The 21,897-nt window shown below is 41.1% G+C and overlaps 4 protein-coding genes across 4 annotated transcripts; 1 reads left to right on the forward strand and 3 right to left on the reverse strand.

The window, feature by feature from the left end:
- Positions 1–3,912: 3,912 nt before the first annotated feature.
- On the reverse strand, positions 3,913–9,860 carry LOC115735833 (QWRF motif-containing protein 2-like). The gene is made up of 6 exons (XM_030667258.2): positions 8,069–9,860; positions 7,552–7,671; positions 6,474–6,590; positions 6,277–6,366; positions 4,578–4,685; positions 3,913–4,473 (listed from the first exon to the last, which is right to left on the reverse strand). Exons 1-6 carry the CDS (start codon positions 9,518–9,520, stop codon positions 4,411–4,413), a joined length of 1,950 nt encoding a protein of 649 aa, XP_030523118.1. The 5' UTR covers positions 9,521–9,860; the 3' UTR covers positions 3,913–4,410.
- A 3,075-nt stretch (positions 9,861–12,935) lies between these two features.
- On the reverse strand, positions 12,936–14,446 carry LOC115735834 (40S ribosomal protein S29). Its single transcript, XM_030667260.2, has 3 exons — positions 14,275–14,446; positions 13,222–13,321; positions 12,936–13,126 (listed from the first exon to the last, which is right to left on the reverse strand). Exons 1-3 carry the CDS (start codon positions 14,334–14,336, stop codon positions 13,118–13,120), a joined length of 171 nt encoding a protein of 56 aa, XP_030523120.1. The 5' UTR covers positions 14,337–14,446; the 3' UTR covers positions 12,936–13,117.
- Positions 14,447–16,859: 2,413 nt separating this feature from the next.
- Positions 16,860–18,540, forward strand: LOC115735716. The gene has a single exon (XM_030667110.2). It carries the CDS (start codon positions 17,015–17,017, stop codon positions 18,077–18,079), a length of 1,065 nt encoding a protein of 354 aa, XP_030522970.1. The 5' UTR covers positions 16,860–17,014; the 3' UTR covers positions 18,080–18,540.
- A 444-nt stretch (positions 18,541–18,984) lies between these two features.
- On the reverse strand, positions 18,985–21,827 carry LOC115735720 (PXMP2/4 family protein 4). Its single transcript, XM_030667115.2, has 4 exons — positions 21,349–21,827; positions 20,832–21,060; positions 19,663–19,787; positions 18,985–19,519 (listed from the first exon to the last, which is right to left on the reverse strand). Exons 1-4 carry the CDS (start codon positions 21,682–21,684, stop codon positions 19,397–19,399), a joined length of 813 nt encoding a protein of 270 aa, XP_030522975.1. The 5' UTR covers positions 21,685–21,827; the 3' UTR covers positions 18,985–19,396.
- Between the last annotated feature and the right edge of the window lie 70 nt (positions 21,828–21,897).

Here is a 21,897-nt window from a genome sequence, read left to right on the forward strand (position 1 = left end):
TCGAATCCTTCACTATTCTAAGGGGAGAGGGCCGAGAGGCCATATAATTGCATGCTCATGGGGAAGCAAGATGCCCTAAAACCCGACAGATCCTATCATGAAGTACGACAATTTCCCAAAAGCATACTGTATGGAGAATTATGGGTGTGATCAGAATTTACATATAGAAGCCATTAAAGCTGCAGTTGTCATTTGATTCTGAACTTAAAAGTCTTATGTAACCCCACTTTATCATACATCCTATGTCGGAATCTTAATCATTGGAGACAGGTTCCAGTAATCATAACTAGCTAGAAATCAAACTTTGTTTAAACAATGTTTTAAGACTTCATTCATGGCAACTAATGTGTATGGAGAATGAAGTTTGCATTCTCTGTACGATGACTGCTTTGCTATTTGTTTGGATTCGATAGTTGCGAGTAAAGAGGACGTTTCTTCGATCCGTGCATTTGCTGCGGGCAATGCATCGCACGAATCACGCATGAACCGTGAGGTCCAGATTTTCTTGCTGCAACAAATGTACGCAGAACTAGCAATCTTCCATTCAGATCACGACCCCAAATGAAGAACAGCAATACCGTATACACAATCGACGAGTGCGTGCTTTGCCTATTTATTCACGGGATTGATTCTCGGGCGTAACCGAGCTTATCCAACTCTGTCTTTCCGAAGGAGAACAAGCAGTACTCGAGTTCCAAAAAATGGTGGCATCAATAGGATCCGGTTCATTTGAAGGAGCTGCATCAGAAGTTCGCTTATATAATGAGCCTAACAATTGTCGTTGAGCGTCGTCGCATTTTCTCGAATGAGCGAAATTTAACAATAGATCAGCTACACCTTACCAAAAAAAACAATAGATCAGCCACATATGCAGCTATCCTCTTCCTTGTGGCTTTTGTTATCGAACTGTCTGTTAATCATCTCGACTTGCCTTTTCCAACTGAGGTCATCCTGCTTTGGACCTTGTAAGGTTACATTTGTTATTCATTGAGGGAAGATATCTCATGCTTTCGAGTCATTAATCTTATCAGTAATCTTTCAGTTTCTTCAGGAAAGAAATATTAACATGGTTTTTCACAGTTGTCTTTTTCATTTGGAAACAACCCTTGAGTTTTTTTTTTTTCTTTTTTTTTTGAGTTTGTCTGCATAAGACATACTCCATCGATTAAACAATCTAAGCAAGAATGAATCTTTGGCTGCTTAAAACCAACCAAATTATCATGCACTGACGTGATATTTGATGGAAAATATGATCGAATGGGATGAGCAACAGAATCAAAGCGAGGCGTGATAATACTCTCTTTAAGAATTTTTTTTCCCTATAACATTGCTAATAGTTTTCGGCAAATATCCTCCGAGACTCTCAATGAAGAAGATGGCTATGTTTCTTTGAGAAAAACGAAATTGAAAGTTCTAAAAAATCCAAGTTCTAAAATGAACAGAATTGTTCGATATATAATAAACGAAGGAAGACGACTTTTCGTGTCTCAAAACTGTAATTCATATCCAATTATTCGTTTTCGAAGAACATTTAATTTGAACGAACCTCTTAGTGACGCACCTCTTCGTGTTCGAAAAACATTTAATTCGGACACACCTCTTTGTGATCCAAAAGAACCGTTATGTTTGAAAAGTCGCAACCATTAGATATAATTAACTAATTAAATTGGAAAATAAATTACATAAACAGTCACACTGTTTCGTTACAAATCAACAATTTATTTTTATTGTAATTTCAAAAAATAAAAAATAAACAATAAATATTTATTACTTGCGATTGCGCAAAATGCGTATTATAATCAGGCAATCACACGAGGGTATTGTGGGGTCTAAGCCCACTTGTCTATTTCTCTCTTTCTTTTTTTTTTTAGGGAAAACACCACCAAAAATCCTAAATTATGTCCACCGTGACACATTTATCCTAAGCCTTTTTTTTTTTTTTGTGATACTAAAATCCCCAAACTTACACTAGTGCGGCACATTTACCCTAAACATTTTTTCATGACACAAAAAATCTCAAACTTATATTAATGTGACACATTTACCCCAAATTATCTTTTTGTGACATAAAAAATCCCAAACTTATAAGCATGTGACACATTTACCCTGAATATTGAGGTAAATATGTCACACGGATACAAATTTAGGATTTTTAGTGTCACAAAAAAAAGCTTGGGATAAATGTATCACACTAGTATAAGTTTTAGGTAAATATGTCACACAGATCAAAGTTTGAGGTTTTTGGTGTCGCAAGAAAAAGTTTTCGGTGGCTTTTTCCCTTTTTTAAAAAAATACTATAGTAGCATTCGAATTTATAAACTGACTTGCACTCTCCTACTTCTACTATGTGGAACACAACAAAAGGCAATTCTGTTAGTATTCAACAATATCAGCTAGTTTTCCTTTTTGTCCGAATCGTGTAATAGAAATAAGTTATACGAAGCCTCTACCCTAGCCAAAAAAGAAAAATAAATAAATGAATATCCACAGCACCTTGGAAGCCAATAGACGTAACATTGACATTGTACAGCTCTAGCACAGTTTGTAACCTTCATAAAATAACCCAAATCCAATTGACATGTCCACCACATCCATGGTCGCTGATAATGACAAGAAGCAGGAATCCACACGAGGTAAAGGTAGAATTTCATGAATAGTTGTTGAAATAAGCCCGAGATGATGATTATTCCTAAGATTTTTCGATGTATAGTTTGCGCTTCTGCTTATTTCTAACGGCTTCATGGCATTTAAGGAAACCCATGCGTTCACTCCAGTAATTACCGCCCAGACCGGAAAAAAAAAAAAAGTATCGATATGAATTTGGAACTTTCGATATTCTAAAAGACGGGTAAGCATATGATCAATCAAATTCTCTTTCTATGGATTACTCAACCTCATATTTTTTAACCCGTATGTACTATGTAGCTAATGAATACCATCTCAAATGATACTTACTATCTGTAAATCTCTCTATACACACTCAGCCCAAACCTTCCCTTGGATGGTTTAGAATCTAGACATGCTCTGTGGATGCAAGAGAGTTAATCCCTTTGTCGTGTGTCGAGCTAGAAGATCTCGAGGATCATTGAAAGAAGAAATCGTGAGTTGCAGAGGATGTCGAGCTTCGAAAAGGGTTTACTGTGAGAATTGCATGCTTGGCAGATGCTTGAAATGGATAGAGACGCCCGACGCTCGTGTTCGAGGCCACGTTCTTTGGCCGTAGGCGTATCTTGTCCTCTCTTAGGAACCTGCCGGAGAACCGAACAGCGACTGAATTCAGTTTCTTCATTCTTTAACTAGATTCCATAGCATTCAAAATCGATTGTCCATATGAATTGAGAAAACGAATGATTGGATGATAAATAACTAGATGACACGATGAACTCAATCAATGGGTCGAAAACTGTACACAGGGAACTGGCATGTGTGCCAGAAGGTAGTGGAGATGGTGCCGTGCTTCCCCGCGATGCATCTTGCCCGGAGATGGACTCATCGAACGGAGTTTCCACACCCAATCACAAGAGGAATCGGAATCTCTCCTGGAGCCACCACTCAAGCAACAGAGTACAGAATATCATATGCTTAAGGTCAGTTTTGTGTACAAGGGGTTCGTGTCCGGAGGACAGCCTAGAAGTCGTTCCAGTTCAAGTGCAGGGGTTCTCACCACTTTCAGTTCAGGAACAGACTGATCCACTAGAATCGCTTTGAGGTATTCCTATAAAACACATATGCATGCTTAAAGCTCACTTTCGCAGAGTATCACCTGTATATTTCCTTAGACATACTATGGACCAGTATTGTACTGTATAAGCTTCAAATTTCATTGCCTCTAGTGAGATTTCAAAGCCTCCTACATCAGATGATTGAAATTACAGGAAATGAGGAAAACAAATAAACAAAGGGCACAGAAAAGAGAGAAACAAAATTAGAAACTTCGCGAGAGCCATCGAAATCCTTGGCTTGAACGGCCAGACCAAGCACATCAAAGAAAAGTTTCTAGCCTATTTTACATCAGTATAGACAAATCACATCCAGAGTCATTATAATCTACGAATTCCAACATATCAGCGAGGACAACGATGGTAATTCCACCAAAGATGCAAGTAAATATATGGGATGAGACCAGAATCTCCACGACCAAATGCCCATCAAATGATCCTTATATACAATGCTTCTTTTGCCTTCAAGGGAAAGGAGCATCTGGTATACACAGCTAATTAGTAAAGACGAATGCCGTCGTCAGTTACCACCTGAGACAAAAAAAGACTGAATACAACATATCGACACTAGTATACTAACATACGTTCCAAATGAGAAGCTGAACTGCCTCCACCCGTTGTAAAAGAATCGGTAGGATGTAATTGTTAGATTGGTGAGCAGTCAAAAAGAGTCAGTTCTACACACGTGTCGTCAGGCTACTGGAAACTGGTACACAGATTGGAGTATGTGTGTTCTCAAGCTACAGTCCTTTACCTGTTAAAAGAAAATATCGAGTTACAAACCAGCCATATTGATTTCAGAGTAGAATCATCTACCAAGAGAGAGAAAAGAGGAGAAATAGAGAGAACCAACATTACCTGCAGGGCTGCTAAGCTGGACAATAAATCTCGACACTGGTCGAGGGAAAACCGTTCCTTTGCTGCGGCGTCTACCATTTCAGCTACCAAGGAGTTCATTTCCTCAGCCTGCCAGATAAGACTGTTTTTAGTCATCTTGCTGCAATAAACTTGGTCAATCAAATAAATAGTAAAAGAGAATAAGATGAGCGCGCGAAAACACAACTAAGTTTAAATCACAGTCCTTTTCAGCGGAAATTAAAAGTCAAGAAAGGATAGCACTACAACCTGAAAGAATTCGATCTAAACATCGACGAGAGCAACCAGAACATATTTTTTTAACAAAATTAATAACAAGAATGCGACTATCAACTGCTGGCCATTGTCACAAGCAAATTTTACAGGGCATTATGCATGCTACCGAGATTTTGTATGATCTATGGAAGCAAACGCAATAGTAATCAGTAAGAGAGAATATTAAGACAACCGCCTCACATTATGATGAAATTAAACCGCTACATTTGCAAAAATCCAGACCGGCAAGCAGAAAGCCTCAAGTATGGAGCTGTAAATTTCCTACCAGAATTACTTTCCAAAACTATATTTGTCTGGAGGAGCTGTCAATGTCCCAGAAGGTTAGAATAACTCAAGTTATCATTTCTACAAAAACCACAAAGACCCAAAAGTGGAGGTTGATTATGTTAGAATATATAAATATTAAACCGCGCCTTCATCTACTAGCTTAAGCTATTAGAACAGTTGGCACAATTGGCAGTGGTCCCACAAAATCTCACAGATTATCTTCTTTCACCACAAACAGGCTAGCGATCAAAGAAGGCAGAAAATGGGATCCTTGAGCTACCGAACATATAGCAAAATAGTACACTCGCTAGGAAGCAATCCGGGCTGACTTTAGTGAAGCCAATCTTACAGACTAAACGGGATGCATCTCCACAATCAGATACACTGTACTAGTATCCCAGGTATACTCTTCTCAAACTGATTCTGAAATGGAACCTCTTCACATCCGCAGCAAATCCAACGAGAACCCTGAGTCAGATATACTAAATACTCCATGCCAAAAGCAGCACATGTCAAAACATCATGCTTTCTCCATTGCTCCTTAGGCTATTGACTCCACCAATAAAAGAAATTGAACAAACCCCAAGAAGTCCAAGCTCTCATCCCTTACCATACTAGAGCCCTTGTCAAAATTTTGTCACTGTGCTAAACTCCTCGACAAGTTTAGCAATGGAAGTCGACTGGACATTTTGAGTAATATCTATTCTTTAATCCTGGGAAGCATTCTATAACTCATCTGCCAGACAGCATCTTAAGGAGTCGTTGAACACCCCTGTGTCACATATGCAACAGGAATGGCCTATTTAGACTTTGGATTGCATGATACGGCAGGAAATGACACTGATGCCCCCTTGTTATATACAAGATCCGCCACAAGAACGGTGTGAGGTGAGAACTCATCAATCATTCATCCGTAGACAAGCGCTTCTTAATTTCATTGCCAGAACTGTATGCAGGCTCCTATGTTTGGTGATGAGGCTTAAGCTTTTTGACTCGAAGATGATGGTGTGTGACCTAGCTCGTGAAGAAAGGTGGTGAATGCGCAACAAGTTCATATTGTAAAGGTTAAGAGGTACTATCCAAAAGTACAAGATCACAGAAGCAACAATAGAGCAAGAAACTATGGAGATGATTTTACCTTTGACGAGAGGGAATATATTGAGGATGCCATTCCCTGCATTACAGATATAGCTGATCCCATGACATCCTTCAGGTTCTGCATATCAACCTGATGTGAAGAAAACATACAAAGTTGGGTAGGGAAGTCTTCGCAATGTGCATTTAACAAACTGCACACTCTGAAATAATACCACACGTGAAAAGTAAAATCCATACTGTTGCATTCCCAACAATTGGAAGACGGAGGGTGCTTGCTCTCAAAGCTTCAGTGGCCCCCAGCAAAGAACTTGAGTGATCTCTTTCTAGAAGAGACCATTCTTCCAAGCAGGTCATCTGCATTCATCCCCAGAAGCTCAGTTCAATGAAAGAAAATAGTTGTAGGACTATTGAAAAAGTGTCCTTGCGTAATCATCACGTAAAGGCACGCCACGAAAAATGATGCCAAAGTTCATCAACACTACTAATGCATTTTGCTTGGCCTTACTGAAAATGCAGCCATTCATAATTTTCAATGTTCTATAGTTAGGTAAATTTCTTCCCTCTCAGTCTTAGTGATGACCATGAGAAGCAGCGGTTCTCAGGAAGTGAATACAAAAAGTCGAGATTTATCATCCAAATGAGAGCAACGAGAAAACTCCGAACAAATATAATGCACAATGCCGGAAGCACCTAAAGAAGAGAATGCCCACATATTGGTAAAAGTGCTAACTGATATGCAATTGTTCACTGGTGCTTGTTAAAAATGCTAACAAATTTAAGACAATAAACAGCCAAGCCCTGACTTCAACAGGCACATGCAAACTAAAGCACCACTATATCACTGTCATGTGTTAACCTCCTCCTTTTATAATGAATTTAGAATGCAGAAGTCAAAATAATCAGCCTCATCCAAATCATATTCGGAGACATTCATTATGATGTGACTGGAATGTAAACCCCAGTGGAAGCCTCTAGTTTGGTCCTAACAAACAAGAACACCCATGTTGTACCGATCGACGAGGCAATAGTGAGTTTCTCAGTCACAAGGAGGCTTATTTACAACACACATCTGGTGATTGTGGTAAAAAACACAAACATGATACCGTAGGATGTATTGACACACAATTACTATTAGCTCTATCTTTATGCACTCCAATTTCAACTTCTTCTAATTTCTGGGCAAGAACCGAAAAGAATGATTTCTAAAGGTAAGAATAGCCAGTATCGACAAATTTGCAGAAGCTTGCTAACCAAATCCAATGACAGGCTGAGAATTTAAGAGAGACAAATGCAACCAACAAAAGATTGAACTGACCTGTCCCTTCAATATAGAAGTCAACTTGAGCCTTTGCCTTAGCAACAGCAACTTCATCCTTTTGACAGTGACAGAGTGACGTAGTTCTGATATTGTTATCCACGCACCCCAGAGGTCTTTCTGGTATGACAGAGAAATGTAAAATAAGACTCCATCAGATTAATATTACATGCATCCAGAAGAATCTTGCAAGTAACGTCAGCCAGAGCTACAGTAAAGAAAATTTTTGGGGAAACTGTAAACCGAAAAGATGAACATGAAAACAGGGCAGAATGAAGAACTTGCATTGAACGTATAGGAAGTGAAAGGAAGTTTGAGCATTCACATTCAGAGATGGACATGAGGAAGGTAATTCTCCCACACCAATATTTGCCTGACTAGAAAATATTATCGAAACAAGTAACTACCAAGCATACCCCAAGCACAACATATCTTAACCAAAAAAGGAATGGCATTAAAGACGAGGAGCGATGTTTTGTAAATATGGTTAAACACAATTTGGGAAACAGTCAGGTACCTCTGCATTTTGCCTCTGAACGATGAATGTAGCATCTGCCCTCGCATTTGCAAATCGCCATTGTAGGTAGCAGTTATGAAGAAGCCTCAACCTGTGTGCATCACCAATCCGGTCCTCCCCTATTTTCCCTCTCCGAATATCCACAGAAAAACTCAAAATCGAAGGCACACAACTACCGTTGGAGTTACTGTTTAAGCCACCAGAACCCGGTCTAGCCCGAGATGGACTTTGCATCCCCCTCAATGGAGAGGCGACTGAAGAAGCCCAAAGCTTACTTGGTGAAGCAGGACGGGCGACTCCCCGTGTGGGAGAAGCCAAGGTTCTAGGAGACACAATAGGACTCTCACTACTAAACCGTTTCGATTGAACTAATTTGCTTGGAGCAGACATTCTCGATCCTGGGCTCGGCGAAAAGGGCGACCCAGGATCTTGCAATCGCCTTAACCTGCTATTCGTCTCTTGCCAAAACTTTGCAGACACGGCAATTCCACGGGGCCCACTTTTCGGCTTCCCACATTCTTGCACACCAGAAGTACTACCAGAAGACACGCTATCTGTATCAGAAGCAGTGAATTCAGAGGGCAAAGAGGATTCGTTCACAGAACTAGCGTCTGGGTGATCATTTACCGCATTTATCAGCTCAGCATGACCCAAATCCAGGCTCAATCTACCATCAAATGAAACCCTCCTACACTCATCGACTGATGATTGCCTTAATATCTTACCTGCAAAGCCAGATCCGAACCCAGCGAACTTTTTCCCATCATCGATACTATTACTACCCCAATCCATGCTCCTAGACAACAAATTGACTTCCATACCCGGATTTGCTTGGCGGGTCCTCCCGGGCCACCTCTGCTGATCTGAGAGCTTCGGGTTCTCAACCCGATCTCTCACTGGCGTTGCCCTCCTTCTCTCTGGGGTTGCTTTTCTAGTGGGTGCAGAACCTGCATTCGCTTTTTCTTTACTTATTGGAAGGGAAAAGGCCTCACCCTGAAAAGAAACAGACAAGCTTCTGGTTGAACTCCTCGTTGAAGTGACCAGAAGCTTGGCAGCAGCCGAAAGCACGCCCGCATTGGGTTGTGGACCCGGCGTCACAGGACGACTCGGACTGGGTCGCCTGCGGTCCGCCGACTGGGACCTCTTCGGGGCTGCACAAGATAAAGGAGCGGTGTTCGTGGAGCGAGAGATGAGTGGCGAACCAAATCGCCTAGAGCTAGAAGAGGACGAAGTGGCTGTAGTCGCGGTGGTGGCCGTTGTGGTGGTGGTGGTGGTAGAGGTAGATGTTGAAGGGGAGGGAGAGAGATATCTGGAAGGGACGTGCTTTGATCTGGGTCTTCTGGCATTGCCTTTCTCAGGAGCAGAATGCAGAGGTCTCGGCGTCGTTGCTGCCGTTGATGCCTGGGTGGTCGAGGGCGGTTTGTTGATGCTCTCGGAGATGGAAGCCACCATTAGAGAATGAAAAACCTTGAAAATCTCCTCACATCGCTTTGCAGAGAGAGAGAGAGAAAGGGGTTTTCATCATCCCCCCACACAAACCCCAGCACACTTCAAAGCCGGAATCTTGAAAAAGGAAGACCCAGAAACTCGGAGAAATCAAGAAACTTGAAGCATGGGGAACATGTAAAAACCAAGAAATCTTGCAAGGAACGAGGAAATGCGCGCGGGTCTGCAGCGGATTTGGGTCAGAGAGAGGAGGTGAGAAGTAGGTGCGGAGGAGGTTCAGGGAGAGTGCAGAGGAGAGTGAGTCACACAGACACGAGAGAGAGAGAGACAGAGAGAGAGAGCGGAAGCTTTCTTGTGAACCTTGGGGGGGCACTGGAGGAGGTTGGATTACTCAATTAACTAATATAATTAAGGTTTTTTTTCTTTCCAGAATTAATATTAATCAGCTATTCATTTGACATTCGGAGGTTTTTTTTTTTTTTTTACTTCGTTTAGTGTCTGATGGAGTGGTTTTATCTGCCGTACCGGTTAGAACATGCTTGTCAATGCCAAATAAAACCACAATTCATAAATGGACTCGTGATGGACATGGCGCTTCAGAAGTTGCACAATCATTCCATAATCACTCTTGCGTTGAAAGTGGGTAATCACCCCTTCTCTTGATCGCAAAATAACGACATTCCCTGTCAAATTCAACGGTTCATTACTTACCAATGCTCCTTAATGAAGAGTAATCAGGGGATAACCAATACAAAATCGCTTTTTTTTTTCTTTTTTTGTGCTCCACCGAAAGCAAAACTATGCACAAAGACATCGTGCGCAACGTAACACATGTATGGTTTCAACTTAAAAAAAAATAAAAAGTAACACATGTGTGGCTTTATGAAATGTGATGACGAATAGCAATTGCTTTCTTCGAATCCCTTTAACAGAAACAAAGCACAAAACCTTACCGAGTTGATCTGTTGTCGCTTTAGGAGATAAGACGGAGGCAATGCATTCGTTAAGGCTTTTCCGTAGAGCTTGAACATGGAAACCGATCGATGTCAATTGCTGCTCTATGTTTACCTTGAAATAAACATTGCTCGAGCCTAAAGAAAGAGGTTAAGAGTTGAGACGTCCACTGTCTAATGAATCCTACTTTCCAACAAACCTTAAGCTTCCCTTTGATTTAAGACAATACGAAACTCTAGATTTGACGCCCAAAGAGGAAATATCTTCACAAATAGGACCATCTCTCCATGCCCTCTTGATTTAAGATCTCATGTCCCTTTCACTAATTTGTCAACTCGACACGTTGCTTGTTCCCAAAACCGTCACTCGTCAATCATTGATCTCCCCTAGGAAGAAGGATGTATCCTCATCTCGTTTTCTCCGGTTCCTTTAGGCTATTATTTCCTCTCTCTTTTTTTGTCCAGTAGAGAGGAAAAGATTTGACAATTCAATCATAAATCTTTTATTGGTGTCAATTCAATCCTATACATTTTGTATTTATGCCAATTTAGTCCTAAAATTTTTGCATTTCTATTAATTGAGTCAATCCGGCCAATTTTGATCGGAAAATGGCTAATGCCGACGTTGATATTTTTAAATGTTTTTAATAATTTTTTAAAAAATATTTTCTTCTTTTTCTTTTTCTCAATAATTAGAAAATTATTTAAATTATTTTAAAATATTAAAATAATATTCAAAATTATCCATGTCAATGCCAACAATGCCACATAAGACAGCTGACGTCCACGTCGGCGAATTTCCTACCAAAATTGGCTATATTGTCTCAATTAACATAATGTAAAAGGTTTATCTTGAATTAACATCAATGCAAAATGCATAGGACTAAATTGACATCAATAAAATGTTTATGAATAAATTAACAATAATACAAAAGATTTAAAATTGAATTAGTATTAATGTAATAGGTTTATGATTTTTTTGACACTTTTCATTTGACATGGTGACATGCACCTCAAAAGATAGCGGAGTTCGAGGCTTGGGCGCCAGACGTTCATGCGTTGTAAAAACCATCGTTCCAGAACGAGTCTAAGCTCGGAGGTGGGATCACTTCAAAGCCAAACATGGTTGACTTGACTGATTTTTAATGAGGTTCCGAGAGGAAGGTAGTGAAGAGCTGGCGAGGCTATCACGGGTGATGGCGAGGAGGCACCTTTTCTCCACTTCATAAATCAATCAATAACCGTTAGGAATCATCCGTTCCTACTCGTAAGATGGTCCCCAGTGGCAAAAGATTGCTCTACTTTTTCCCCTTTATTCCTTTGGCATGTGATGAAGCAAGTTTTGGTTCAACCAGGAAAGCCGTTTAAATAAGAAATTGCATTAACATGACTCCATCGTTTATCCATCTAATCTGCAATTTGTGAATTCCTTTACTAATTCGACTTCTTGCTTTGATTGCGAGTGTAATTCCCAAAAGCCTTTATGATCTTCCATGAGCAACGATGCACCATGAAGGGTTCGCTTAGGAATGAAGTGCAGCGAGCTAAAACAATCAAAATCAAAACAGCGGTAAACGACAAATCACAGCTAGTTAGAGCCCCTAAGTCTGCGCTGTTGCTTCACAAAAGCTTTTGCGCAGGGACAGGCTCGACGAGGATTGACAAGGGAAAAGGAAAAGGGTACACACAAAAGAGTGTTGAGCTGTGACCATCATGCGAAAGCAACATTAGGAATTTTCGAGCGGCGTGCGATCAGGTAAAAGGTCATACATTAATCAGTAAAAAAAAATCAACAAACCCACCCTCCACCATCCGATAGGTGTCTGGATAATATATATACTACGTGAGCGGGCAAGTGATTAATTTACGTGAAAGAAATTGACTTTCGCCCTGCGTTTGCTTCTCGCTTAAGCCCCCCTAAAATTATCATACAAGATGTAGTTTTTTGCTAAGAATAAGGGATCTTTAGGAACCACATTGACACTCGCAATGACGCAATCATACAAACCTGAAACCAAAGTATATATTCTAACAATGTGAGTTTTAACAAAGCATAGACTAGAATCTCTATAATGCCGCCCTTTTTCAAGTACCTCCACAATCCCTGCTCAATATGAACCTCACAATATGTTGAAAGATTCCAATGGCAAGTTCTTAGAAGCACCAAGAAGTAACATCGGGGCACTAATACAAACGCGAAACTGAGTATACAATTATAGTAACGCAAGTTTTAACAAAGCATAGAGTAAAATCTCTATAATGTCGTATGACTCTCTCACCATACGTCAGAAAGATTCCATTGGCAATTCTTAGAAGCACCACCAAGAAGTAACGTTGGGGGATAACAAATTTAAGACAAGTGACTACCGTAAAAACGCTCAACTTCCACCGCAGATATAATTGCGTAGCATCATCGTAATCAAAAAGTGCAAATAATGGGCAAGGGGGGGCTTTAAGGGGCAAGCAAATGAACAAGAAAAATTAGAGTTTTGCAAACTCAAATAGGCGATCCTTACATATTTCGAGTCCCAACGTCAGCTCCAATAACAATGACGCCAAAACAAAATCATCTTTAAAATTACGGCAAACCTAGATCTCTAAGAGAGTGCTTGCACTGGGAAATCGTCGGGGTGCAGAGAGTATTAGCTCTTCAGCGGTACTGCAAAACAGAACGCGAATAAAAACCAAGTATATACACAGGAAGTGTACACCGTTAATTAGCATTTGAAGTTGTTAATAAAGTCTTTCGTTTACCTTGATGAAGCCAATCTCCTTGGCATTGCTGCGGAAACACTGTCTGCAGCACATGAGTCCATATTTCCTGATCAAACCATGAGGATTCCCACACACGCGACTGCAAATCAAACCAAGAACAGATTTGAGTTCTTCTACTGTGAGCTGCGTAATGTCCATCGAGTAATCAACCCAATAATATTCATACTTTGATCAAAGGAATGGTAATGAAAGGCAGTTCTTTTGCCGTGTCGATTTAGCTGACAACATCTACTATCTTTAGCTGACAACATCTACTGTAGATATAAATCCTAGCACTACCCGCACATGTTAAGCATCCACTAGTTCCAACAGATGAATCCCTAGTGAACATTAGCTGATCGCGAAGGGTTGAAACAGATGAGGAAAGACCTAATACTACCATGCACACAATGACTCCAAGCAAATTATATCCCCTCATTATCTAGAGAAACTATAACATGCTGCCTACACCAACGTGCAAGGGTTGTCAATCGGTCAAAACGATAAGTGTCTGCACCAATGCGAGCCCGTGATCACAGGGCACCACGCAGCTATTCCAGGAAACTTATCAAGACATGCTTGTACTTCATTCCCATATGAAAGCCAACGCTCAATCTACTCGATATGAATGCATTCAAGTGCCGTCAGCTCCTCCCCAACCATAAACACAGCCAGAGCACAAAAGAAGAAAGACCCTTCGTTCGACAGCTTCCAGAACATTACTTAAGAAACCTCCTCTCAAGAGATCAACTTAATCATCGAACGGGCTCATAAGACAGCAGAATCTCCGAAAATGAACATCAAGACACGCCAAACATCTAAACCTACACAGTACCAAAAGAGAACGGGAAACATGAGCATAAGAGGCTGTCGATAGCAAAGTAATCTAAATCCAGACTCGGACCCTCCCGCACCAACTCATCTGAGAAAAACCAAATCGATTGCAAACCAATCGCGCCAAGACAATTATCGCCTTGAAGGAACAAGCGTGAAGCAATGGTTTTCTGATTAAGCTTTGGAAATCTAGAGAACAAAGAGGAAGATGGGGGCTACCATGCGCGAGAACCAGGGCCGTAGTTCTTGGGGTGAGAGCTCCAGACATTAGAGTGACCCATTGCCTCTTCTTCCTCTTCTTCTTCTTCGAGAACTCGAGCGATCGCCGACACCAAGAGCGCACAAGCTGAGCAGGAACCGCAGAGAAGTGAGGGGAAGGAGGCGACGCCCGTCTATATATACGGGCAACCGGTCAAAAACCCTAGTTGACTGCATTTAGCGGTGTTTTTTGGTTTAATTTTCCTTTTTATTTTTTCGACCAATTTTTTCCTTTTTCGTTTTTTTTGGGCCATCGTGCAAAGTAAAATCGAGTAACCGTGGTCTTGTGACTTTTACCTAATAAAAACTCCTTTCGTCCTCTTTCTTTTGCTACATTCCATATTGTTAGTCAAGACCTAAGTAAGGGTGAGTTTGGTTCGACATTTAGAAGTAGCATTTGGCCCCGAATGCTCATTTGAAAAATGTTGAACCGTTTGGCAAGCATTTCGAAGGAGCATTTGGCCAAATATTCCTCTTGGGAAGGTTGAAAGCCCAATGCTAGAAGCCCCAACATTAGCTTTCAGCATTTGCATTCCCCCAAAGCTCTTTCCAAATGTCGAACCAAACCCACCCTAAGTCTCTGTACTAGCTCAAGCGAGGTCTCATCCGGCCCTCGGATCCCTCGGACGTGAAGAAATTTAGAGAGTATTGCCTAACATCAAAGAATAAAAAGATATGATTAGCAACTTAAATGATGATGACGAGGAAGGTAGACCCCACGTCATCTTCGAACGGCTACTACCGAATAGGGTCATATAGTAGCGTCCCCTTTCTAGGGTGAATCATCGAAGTTGTGGCTCCTGCATCGTTGGCCTGTGCTTCGCACGATATTTATAATTGACTTGTCGGCCACGTACCCTTAATTATAGACGCGTCCTTTTCTTTTGCCGCATCCCATATTATTAGTTTGAAATTAAGGTATTTTATATGAAGCCCTCGAACTAACCTCGTATCTTAGCTTTCCATTTAATTGATTAATTTATCAAGAGATTCGTATTAAAAAGCAGTCAGCCATCCGCTTGGTTTTAGTGCTTTGTCCCACTTGAAAAGTAGTATACGATGTTTTGTTTTTTGGTCCAATAGTATACGAAGTTTAAGTAACTAGAATTGTGTGGGATTATACGAATCCAAGCTTCCAGGATACATAGGTACTAGTAAAATAATTGTAATTTATGTTTACCTTTAATTACATAGTGTTTTCACCATGCAATCTAAGTCCTTTTTTTTTTACCACTCAAAAGTTAGGTAGCCCCCCCTTTTTTTTTGGTCGGAGGTGCACCAAATTGAAATAGAAACATTTTATGGTAAAAAAATTACGAATAACTAGTATTCACCATTGTTCATGTGTGTCGAAAATATCAAGAAATTAGGAGTAACATCAAATATAAGGAGATCGTGAACACGAAAGACGTTTACTTTGCCAAATAGTCGCTGTATCGATTCGCATCACGAAACGAGCGCATATTATCTTATCTCGATATAAATAGTGACCTATAATATTCGTGAACACGATAGAAAGACAAGATAGATTTGAAGATTGAAAACAAGAACTTGATAACATTAAACATAGTATTTTTTTTTTTTCCGTATCAATAGGCCTTCTGATAGTCTTCCCATCTGCTCTCAATCAACGGAATCGGTAGAAGATACAACGAGAACGGACCAAAGTACATTTCTACTTAATCGAATTGTTGAGCTTAGAAGTAAATAAAAGTGGACTTTATTCAAGATGGAAAATCGAATCGATATCGAAATTTAAGAGCGAAAAATGAAATTCTTAATTTTTTTTATGTACAAACTAAATTTTTTAGCAATTACTTGCTGAAGAAATGATTTAGAACACTTCTTTTTCCTACACCATTGTCTTTTTTTTTTCCCGATATTAAATTCCCGAAAAGATTAACAAAAAGAAAAAGGAAATAAAAAGAGAGGGACAGCCGCCGCAGACACACACGGTCCCTCGCGACCCCTCGAAATAGCGCACGTGTGCTTTTGTTTTTGCTTTTTCCCCTAGCGAGAATTGTCCAAGACTTCGAGAGACGCACTTCCCAATCCTCGACAATCCTCGGATGATCGAATCGGTGTGTCCCAGCCACAACCCAACACCAGCACAAGCCCAAAAAGAAGGCCACAGCATCCCCATCGATCGCTCGTCGCCGTCGCATCAATTCCAATCAATCCAAGTCACGCGATTTCGCGGTCAAATCAAAATTCGTGACCTTCTCGCATCCAGGTGCGTCTCCTGATCGGAAAGGGTTTTCTTTTTCTTTGCTGGGAATGGGATTTCCTCCCGATTGGGCCTTGCTTGCTCTTTCAACGTATTTGCTGGAATCAATCATTGCCATTTGACTTCATCGGTGGGTCGGTCTTCTAATTCTTGAGTAGAGCGCAACTCCAAGTTTCCATTTTTAATGCCCAGTTTGGATTGCACTTGTTTAGCTTCTCTGTGTAATCTTTGGAGTTAGCTTATGCGATGCATGATCACTAGATTCTTGATTCGGGTTTTGCCCTCAATGTGAAAGTTTCTGATGTAAGTTCGTTGCTTCTGTTTCGGTGCTTTGTAGGGACAGAATTTTTGTCTGGGAATTAGGGTTTTGGTCGAGATTTGGGATGGCTAGTTCGAACGTAAGGATTAAGCTGGAAAAGGTCTGAATTTTGACACTTGAGCTTGTTTTGGAGATTGAGCGATTCGGGAACGCAAATGGGGCACAACAAGCAGTGCGGCCGGGTCGATACATTAGAGTTGAAGGCGATGATCGTCCGACGAATTGGGCATCAGCGAGCAGAGAAGTACTTTGATCAGCTGAAAAAGTTGTTCTCTTCCTCAATTAGCAAGTCAGAGTTTAATAGGTTGTGTATGCAGACGGTCGGGAGGGAAACAATCCCGCTACACAATCAACTCATCAGGTCAATCCTCAAGAATGCTTGCCTTGCGCAATCACCGCCCTGTGGAAATGCTAGAGCTAACCTCAGCATCGAACCCGTGAAAGGGCATCAAAAGAGTGGTCCCCAGTCGTTACATGGTTTTGCAATTCCTCCTTCGCCTCGCAAGATAAGGTCTCTAGGCAATCGCAGTTGCAAATTCAGGGATCGCCCGAGCCCTCTTGGGCCATTGGGGAAGCCTCAAATTGTTGCATCCGAGGCATTGGTTCATAAAACCCTAGAACAACAGAGTCCGACGGAGTTACAGTCTCTTGGTAGCAAACCTCCAGCAGAAATTGCATCAGTGGAAGATGGTGAAGAGGTCGAGCAGTTGGCTGGAAGTCCAGGCGTTCAAAGCAGGAGCCCGGTTACCGCTCCTCTTGGTATTTCTGTAAATTTTGGTGGAGCAGGTAAATCTATTTTCAGTCCATCTCCGTTTGGTAGGTACAATGCTGAGACCTGCTTAAACAGAAGCGAGCTACCCGATACGAGTTCCTTGAGAAGCATCATGGAGCGCAAGTTGGAGATGGAGGGCATCAAGGTCTCGGTGAACTGTGCGAACCTCTTGAATAATGCGGTAGATGCGTATTTAAAAAGGTTGATTGGGCCTTGTATGAGTCTAGCTGGGTCTAAGCATGGATATCAGCATTCTGGACGATGGGATGATCGTATTGTAAATTGTAGAAGTGGGATGGGACCTGGGAGAAGCGTGCAGAATCCAGTGAATTCTGTTTGTGCGTCGGTGTTGGATTTACGTCCTGCAATGGAGTTGAACCCTGAAATACTTGGAGAAAATTGGTCTGTCCAGCTAGAGAAAATCTCTTCACGTGCTTTCTGCGGGTGAATACAGATCCTGGTCCGATGTTTATCGTCAAAAGAGATTGGTATTTATGAGCTGAGAATTTTGTTAAAAGTGATGATGGAGCTTGTTGATTTTATTCTCCATTGGAGGTTTTGGTAGAAAGTTTTGGTCTGGCAGTGAGTTTACCGGCTTGGACAAATGCAGTAACTGATTAGTTCCAGATGCTGTGGAGATCATACTAGCTCTGGTCTACTTCCTTATCTTTTTTCTTTTTCTTTTTTTTCTTTCTTGTCGTCGTCGCCGAAAGCAGGGCATTGTCGTTAATTTTTAACCCATTAGAAAATGTAAATATTTGGGCACAATCAGGATAGTCAGGAAATTAGCAACATTGGTGTGCTTTTTATTTGTTTATGGTTCTTCCCCTTTCCTTGTACCTCAATTGATATACCAGTTGAACATTATACAGCAGAGAATCTATGTAGCTCAGACCGGCATGGTTGCAATTGGTGTAATCGATCTTTCTTCCCCTGCTAGTGAAAATTTTGTTCCTCGAGATTTGACTGTATCCTTCTTATTCTGCCCAGTTTCTGTCTCTCCGAATTGCACGAGCTGTCATTTGAACTATGCATAAGCGTCCCTATTATGATTCCTTTCCTTGGAAGGAATGACAATCTTCTGGAGAGAAAATAGATTATGGATGTTCGCAGCTCGTCGAGAGCGCAATAGTATGCTGATGAATTCAATCTATCTTGAAAAATTCCAGAATTTCCCAAGGTAATGCAGATGATGTTCATTCAAGTCGGCAGCAACGGGCCGACGCTCCTGTCGCTCAGAGGAAGACCTACATTGTATTCGGCATTGCAGCACTAGATAGCTCGTGGCATTTTCAAAAGCGATTAGAATGCGAGGCAGGAGATTCTGGTCAGTGATCATAAAAGAAAACTAACCAAATATCGAACGTAAATGTGCTCTGAAATAGCTCGATTATAGGTGGGCTAGTTTTTCCAACAATATGCACCAAAAATGAGGAACGGAACTAAACTAGGCAGAGAAATTTTCAGGAAAGAATGCCCTAACAGCTTCATTGAGTAGTGCTTTACAATAATCTGCGATGCTAAACTGCTACATCTCATGCAAGTAATTGACTAATATGATGAAAAAGTTTGCTAGACAAAGCGGTTGTTCCTTAAACTAGAAGAATAATCAGGGTGGTTCCTTTTCTCTTGAACCATATGCTCTCTGCTCCAAAGAAGATCCCATTGTTGCATCATTGAGTCCTAAAGACTGCACAGGACAAAGATTTCATGTACTGTCAGTAGCAACCTGCTGATGGCTGTAACATGAAGTAAAATCCAGAGCCTATTGTGGAGGAGAAATGGCAGCTCCTGTAGTTAGCTTAGCAGTTGAATCCACTTTGCGTAAACTAGCCATGTATGTCAGATATATGGTCCATACATATGAGAACGAGTTGCTCACAAGAGGCTGCATGAAACAAAACAGCCAATGAAGAACAGTTGCAATGGAAGATTAAAAAAAAAGAGAGAAGAGGATTCGGGAAATAGTGACCTAATCCAAATTTTGAAGTGAAAGGAGAAATATAACACAAGGCAGAAGAAATGTCATACCTGTAAATGAACAGGGGTAAATCTTAACGTGATGAAATCACATAAGGGCCAGTAGATAAATCCATTCACCAATGTTGGAATCAAGTCCCGCTTCAATCGAGCAACAATCTGTGTCCCATTCTCACCTGAGCATGGGCATCATGGAAATGTCTTAGATATCAATGCGGCACAATTATCTTAAACACAATTTGAAACTTGCAATAACTTTTTGCAGAAGAAAAGTTCTTGCTATCCACAATTAGAAGTCTAAGTATCGTTCAAGCGAAGAAGGTGCACAGGAAAGGCCATTTTTATTCCATCCAACTGAATAAAACAAATTGAACCTCTGATAAATTCAAATTTGGTAATGTCAGCGAAATCCTTTGAGAGAGCTGTCCAATACAAGTCAAGCAGAAGAAAAGAAAACCAATGCTTGGAAATTTCTACTTTTTCAAGTGCTTGCTAAGATGTTTTTAAGAACTTGCATTAAGAAACATAGCCATTCAACCCACTTTTCATTGGTTCTCTAGCTCTAAGATTTTGTACTACTTTGGAATCACTATCAATCAAGCACATTACAGTTGTACATTTTGCCATGCTATTTCCTCTTATTTCAACAATTTGTTGTCTCCTAAAGTCTCTTGGACTAGAAGCAGAGGGAAAGCAGATGTACAGTCATTTTACAGTTAACTACTCACCTGCCTACCCCTAGCCAGATTTATAGGCATTCTATTTCTCGTCCACAGTCCATGTTAACAACATTGGCAGGGCTACGACGCTTGATGCTGATAGATAAAAGCTCGAGAATGCGCATATAATGAGACGTTGCCGTGGCTCATCCAATCTCGTCAATTTACTTGCCACCTCCCCTCCTCATCTTGTTTCTTATTAACCAGGACAGAATCTTTGACAATTTCGAAAAATACAAGGCTCCACCAAAAATCACGAACTTTTTATCATCATCATAAATTGTATCTTGTTATAAATTATGTGCTCCAAAGTAGAAAATGCTGAAAAGACTTTTACCAGCAACTCAATAACACAAACGTTTTGCAAAAGAAGCGAGTTTACGATAAATTCTAAATGGCAGATATAAGTCATTAACAATACGATTACCATGAGTAACCATCTTTTGGCTGGTAAGAGACATTGAAGTACTAGATAAACATCTAGTGGAAAATGTTCAGTACCTTGTAGACCGGCATTCACGCAAAAGAAAACCACGGTCATAGCGGGTCCGTAAAGTGTCTCCCCCATGACCATTTTCTTCAATGTGGAGGCAAGATCCTGCTTTGGAAAAAGTCTCGACATGCAATTGAACCAAAAATGCAGCGATGGCCCTAAAATCAACAGACCATATCCAGCCATCCGCAATGTCCTCACAAGATCATAAGATTCTGAAGATGGCTTTGAAATCGTCTGAAGACAAGAATACTTGTTAAGTAAAAATAAGCAACAGAATGCAAGATTGGACAGGCTAGTATAAACAACTGTAACGGATGGTGTACCTTTTTTTAATTGGAGGACATCTTGCAAGCAATAAAAGTGGACTATCAAAATTAAAATAGACCACCCCGATGGACAGGCGAACAAGCAATCGAAACAAGAATTCAGCACGATACTAACATGACAGAGAAGCATAAACAGCATTTTCAAACTCCATCGAGAATCCACACAATTGCAAGGGCGTCCACGAGAATAACATACCTGAGAAGACAAATCTGCAGCTGTGTAAATAAGGCAACAACTGACGCTCTTGGTGAAAATGGGTCGGGACTTGACCATACCCAGATACCAACCCACGAACCCGACCCGAGAAGAAGCAGACGAGGAGGAGAAAGAAGCCGGAGAGGGACGAAACCCCCTCACTTTTCTCGGGAAACGATGGGGACGGAAGCAAGCGCTGGCCGACGCTGGGTTCACGGGGGAATGGCGGCCGGTTCTTGGAATCGAACACTCTGTGGTCACAAAATGCGCGATCGTTTGCTTGCGGAGGAGCAAGAAGGGGTTGATGGGGTTCTTCCGCCGGAGGAGACTGGTCATTTTTCGTTTCTGGGTTCCGATCTTTCTTGGGGATGACGACGGAACTTCACGAATACCTTCGTTGGAGGAGGCTTTGTTGGGTCAAGAAACCGCGACAGCGTTTGGGTTCTTTCGAGGGTTTCTGGTTTGGGGGGCTGAGAGAGAGAGAGAGAGAGAGAGCGAGAGAGAGGGAGGGAAAGAAGGAACGAGGAGTCGCCGCCAAATATATAGGAA

Source organism: Rhodamnia argentea, chromosome 11 (genome assembly GCF_020921035.1).
Source record: "Rhodamnia argentea isolate NSW1041297 chromosome 11, ASM2092103v1, whole genome shotgun sequence".
NCBI lineage: Eukaryota > Viridiplantae > Streptophyta > Magnoliopsida > Myrtales > Myrtaceae > Rhodamnia > Rhodamnia argentea.

Excerpts from the sequence above, each read along its gene's own strand:
- LOC115735833 (XM_030667258.2), bottom strand. The coding sequence starts at position 9,520 with ATGGTGGCTTCCATCTCCGAGAGCATCAACAAACCGCCCTCGACCACC. Across the intron at positions 6,591-7,551 it reads CTTCTATATTGAAGGGACAG|ATGACCTGCTTGGAAGAATG; the intron begins GTCAGTTCAATC and ends GGATGAATGCAG. Across the intron at positions 4,474-4,577 it reads CCAGCTTAGCAGCCCTGCAG|GTAAAGGACTGTAGCTTGAG; the intron begins GTAATGTTGGTT and ends TTCTTTTAACAG.
- LOC115735834 (XM_030667260.2), bottom strand. The coding sequence starts at position 14,336 with ATGGGTCACTCTAATGTCTGGAGCTCTCACCCCAAGAACTACGGCCCT. Across the intron at positions 13,322-14,274 it reads GGCCCTGGTTCTCGCGCATG|TCGCGTGTGTGGGAATCCTC; the intron begins GTAGCCCCCATC and ends TTTGATTTGCAG.
- LOC115735716 (XM_030667110.2), top strand. The coding sequence starts at position 17,015 with ATGGGGCACAACAAGCAGTGCGGCCGGGTCGATACATTAGAGTTGAAG.
- LOC115735720 (XM_030667115.2), bottom strand. The coding sequence starts at position 21,684 with ATGACCAGTCTCCTCCGGCGGAAGAACCCCATCAACCCCTTCTTGCTC. Across the intron at positions 21,061-21,348 it reads CTGCAGATTTGTCTTCTCAG|ACGATTTCAAAGCCATCTTC; the intron begins GTATGTTATTCT and ends TCTTGTCTTCAG. Across the intron at positions 19,520-19,662 it reads TTACCCCTGTTCATTTACAG|CCTCTTGTGAGCAACTCGTT; the intron begins GTATGACATTTC and ends TGTTTCATGCAG.